Raw genomic sequence first — 4,655 nt, 5'->3', positions numbered from 1 at the left:
ATAAACCCAGATAGTTGGGACTGCAATATACCATGATTTTAAAAATTGTGTGTAAGCCAGTCTGAACCATTTTGTGTTCTGTCTGATGATTTAGGGCCAATGTAGAAACAAAAGTGGTAAACTTGATAAAAGAAAACTCAATTCTTTAAATAATCCCAGTTGCTGTTCAGAAAAGTTCAGTTGCTTAGTCTTGCAGATCAAGGCAGTAGACCCCCGTTGCTGTGGGGAGCCATGTGACATGGGAATTGTCTAAATGTGAGAAGCCTGTTTCAACTTTCTTTTAAACATCTGCTTTATTGGCTGAGGATGGCACCTGTTAACTGCCCAAAGCAAAGATATCATCTCTTTGCCTTTAGGCTTGACTCAAATCCAGTGGAGGTTTCCTGTTGTACCAGGACAGAAGAAATTTGCTTATTTGCTCCTGGCTAGTGATGCCACTCAAACGAATATTTTCCTTTGCTTTTGCTCCCTTTTCTTCCGTGTAGGCATTAAACCGCCTGAGTTTGATTTCTGTCTGCATGCTCTCAAAGAAATGGAGGATACACCTGTGTGCAAAGTCCCGTGTTTGTTCACAACAGGTCTCTTCAAATATTTTTTGTTCAAGATCAATGTAATTGCTCCAGTAGCGGGTTTGCAAAAAGGCAGCATGATTGAAGCAGGGCTTGAGAGAACGAGCAAGGAAAGCCATCACGATGAGGATTAAAAGAAGACTCCAACCAAAAGCCTGGAAGCAAATGACAAACGGATCAAGAGCTTTGGATTTACAGCAAGTAGGTGAAAATCAACCCTAGATTGGCTCTACATCCTTATGCAACTTCAAGTCTCACACCAGTTCCCAAAGCCAATGAACCCATACCATAATAACATAATGTTTATATCAGTTTTGAGGAGAAATCACTTTTTTGCCAGGAAGAAATCCTGGCAAAAAAAAAAAGAGGTGCAGAGCAGAAGCGAGGTGATACTGGTATAAGTATAAAACACCTTTGCAATGGGGTTACAACTATTAGAATATCCAGGTTTCCAGTGGGAAAATCTGGGAGTTGTAATTCCCGCATGTTTAGAAAATCTGGTGCAGTGAATGGAGACAATTGAGTACGACTCTTTTGAAAACTTAATTTTAGATATATTTTTTATTTATAAAATAGAGTAAGTAACTTATTCCAAGGTATTTTGTACAGGTTTTTTTTTAAATTCGCATTTGGCAGGAAGGCTAGGAATGACAAGATCTGTGGCCCAATGCGTTTATTGGGTGCTGGACTGGAAGAGTATTCCTCACAGGACCAAATGCCAATAGATACCCATTACTTACTTGTGAACAGCATTTGAGATACCTGGACACTGCCTTGCGGGAAGTGTTATTCCTCATCAACTCATCATGTTTGCATGGGATTTTGGCAAGAAAGTGTTGTAAGGCATCATAGGTGGTGATGTTGGCAGCTAAATCTGGAAATTTCTCAGGATCAATGGAATTGCTGAAGGCACAGACAAAACATTTCCCATCAAGGAGGGTGACTAGGATCCAAACAGTGGGTGCTATCATAGCCCGTTGCATAACAGAAGAACACATGTACCTGTGCATTGGGCAGACAGGAAGAGATTTGTCTGTTATATCACAAACTGAAGAGAACATAGGGGCCTTTACAAGAAAATTGATAGAATCAGAGAGGGTTATCATCAAGAAAGGAAAGATATGCAAGTTACCATTGAATATATTGATTTATGCCATTAGTTTTATTCTGCGTAAATCTATTTTGCTATGTACAGTATTTTTCTGTACAGTGCTTCTATAAAGATCAAATTATCTTTGTAGGAACATGTAACAGACATAAACAAGAAAGCATACAGAAACCAAACAAAAAAAACCCAAATAGAAATGATATTATAGAACATTCTATTTATTTGACATATTTTAGAGAAGAATTTCCAGAAGAATGATAAAATAATGTTCTCCCCAAATATTATTTTTCAGATATATATTATATTATATTACATTACATTATATTAAAGTGCCAGAAAAACCATGGCAGAGAATGAAATGCTAAGTAAGTTGTATTATCTACTGTAAGTACTTTGTATTTTTAAATAAACACATTATTTAAGTAATTGGATTGTTGCAATAAAAATCATTGGAATCTCCCACCTGATAATGGATGGATTCTTCCTTCTGTCTCCAGCGGGTCTCCTCCACTCCTCAAGCATTGCAACAAATTGCCTATTGACAATTAGCCCACAAAGAAAAAGTGCTACTGGTGGGATAAACATTATTCCCAAGCCATAGGCCATGTTGTATTTAAAAAGGCAAGGGCAATTGAAATCAAAGATGGTGTAAATCTTCACACTTGCCAATGCTAGTAGCCCACAGATCCCATTTGTCACTGATTCTGAATTAGACTGGAAGTACTGGAAGACCATCTGGAATCGATCCATGCTGTTAAAAAAACACCCTGAGGGTTTTTTTCCCTGAAGAAGGGCTGAAATAGTGTCAAAGGATTTCAGCACTGGCAAGTTCTGTTTTCCTGACAGTCCTCTCCAGCACTGGTTAGGAAAGCTCTGTCTACAAGCTCTTAAGTCAGGAGGAGAATGGACAGGAAGAACACAGTAAGGTAGTCGGATTTTCACAGATGGCCTTTTCGGTTGTCCTGAAATTTCATTCTCATTAATATGACATTTTGTTGCACCATTCTTGCCTTGCCTTCTTAATCAGTCCTCATTAGCAAAGTTGTTTATCTTTGTGTTGTTGGATTATTAAAAAAGACTTCTCTTCACTGCCTCCAGTTAAAGAAAAGGGAGAAAATTACAGAATTCTTCTGTATACCAACCAGCTGCACCTGCAGTACAATGCAGAATTTCCTGTCAGTTGCAGCATCTGTAGCTGGTGCACTGTAAGGAATTTGGAAACGATCAGAGCTCTTCCTTATTTCTCTTTTCCCAACGATCCCTGTGCACAATGAAGAGGCAGAATAATCAAATGAGAGAGTTTGTTTACAAGTCTCCTCCCTGTTCTTCTCAAAGAAGATGCTGGAGGATTTCTGTAGCATTAATACTACAGCTGCACCCCTGGCAAAAGCTATAATTTCCTCCTGCTCTCCCCATTTCACTTTTTAAAAACTGAGTAGCCAGATTTTCTTGTTTCATCGCAGAAATAAACCCATAAAGCAATGCCATGGGTTGGGGGATTAGGGCACATTAGAGTATGGAAGTGCTTTTCAACTGAATAAAACAGAATACAGGGAAAACTAAATACAAAATTTCCATCATGAATGGGAATTCTGTGCCCCTTCAGTGTTGCTGGACTGCTTTTCCTACCATCCATTGTAACCAATCTATACTAGTTGAGACTGGAGAGAATTACACATCGTAATATCTAGAGGATTACAGGATTCTTACTCCTGATATAGCTCTAGAAACAGTCTTATATTAGTGTTCTCTCCATTCTCTTTCCAAAACTTAAGAGCACTAGATGGAGCACCACAGATTCTACAAGGCTTGACCTGAAAACTTCTGGAAAAAATATTTTCAAAGTTGAATATGCATCTTTTTTGCTGCCTTCTAATACTGTCTGGGTTTTTGAAATGCAAACCTGGACTATATAATACACACACACACACACACACACACACACACACACACACACACACACACATATCTATAGGAAATAATTAATGAGTTTTTCTTAAAGACTGAATATAAACAGAATTAAGATAAGTTCATATCTGTATTGCCAGCAAGAATAATTATTTATGTTTCTGCACTAATTCCAACCACAAGGAGGCAGTGTCCAACCTGCATTATTACTCGTTCCAGCAACGGATAAACCATTTATTGTTATTGTCAGTGTATCTTTATTTAGTGTGAATATTTCTGGTTTTTTTTTTTAATTTACCGGATATTTTAGAATTGATCCTATAAATTGTTATCGTTGTCATTTCTTGAGTTTTAACTTTTCACTTGCACTTCCCAAAATTTAATTTCTGGTAGAGTGAAATCATTGCTTTTTTTTGCCTCTAGTGCACATAGATGCAAATTTGTGTTTCTCAAAATGATGCCCCAAACCCTGGTCTTGTGTCTTTTAGATCTGCTTGATTTTTATGGATCAAGGGCTCAAGGGATCTTTGGTGGGAGATTGTCTCTGTATATACACAGTATGTCTTAGTCTCCCCATTTTTATCTGAGAAATATTTTTGTTTGTGATAAGGGTCCTACCCCAAGGCAGTTTCATTAATGCAACAATTAACAAAGTTATGAACTGAAGATGCTTCTTGGATGAGAAGCAAAATGTCTTCAAGAGAAAAAAATACAGAAAGTCCACTTATCTTTGGGACAACCATGACCTGGATGACTGAGAATTTCCATAGACACTCCCAATAGTTAACATTCTGTCCATGAAGAAATATCCCTAGGAAAGGTTGTCTTGTGCATAATCAGAGACATCTCCTTCCAGCCATTCCCACATCTATTTTAATGCTATTTCTTTACCAGACAAAGAGCCTTTTATTTCCCTAGGCCCTTTAATCTAACCTAATTTCTGTGAGATTCTGATGCTGCTGTTTATAGATTTTAAGTTCTCCTGATTTTAAACTAAGGCAGCTTCTTCAGTCTGTTCCTTTACAGATTTCAACAGCACAACCTCCACCGAATATTGGGGCCAGTTCTAT

The 4,655-nt window shown here is 37.8% G+C and overlaps 1 protein-coding gene across 1 annotated transcript; it reads right to left on the bottom strand.

The window, feature by feature from the left end:
• Positions 1 to 352: 352 nt before the first annotated feature.
• Positions 353 to 2,427, bottom strand: CALHM3 (calcium homeostasis modulator 3). Its single transcript, XM_015812778.1, has 3 exons — positions 2,141 to 2,427; positions 1,310 to 1,571; positions 353 to 724 (listed from the first exon to the last, which is right to left on the bottom strand). Exons 1-3 carry the CDS (start codon positions 2,425 to 2,427, stop codon positions 353 to 355), a joined length of 921 nt encoding a protein of 306 aa, XP_015668264.1.
• Between the last annotated feature and the right edge of the window lie 2,228 nt (positions 2,428 to 4,655).

Source organism: Protobothrops mucrosquamatus, unplaced genomic scaffold, assembly GCF_001527695.2.
Source record: "Protobothrops mucrosquamatus isolate PMUCROS unplaced genomic scaffold, P.Mucros_1.0 scaffold110, whole genome shotgun sequence".
NCBI classification, from domain to species: Eukaryota; Metazoa; Chordata; class Lepidosauria; order Squamata; family Viperidae; genus Protobothrops; species Protobothrops mucrosquamatus.
Note: the sequence above shows the minus strand (reverse complement) of the source record. Positions and strands in the feature narration are given on the sequence as shown.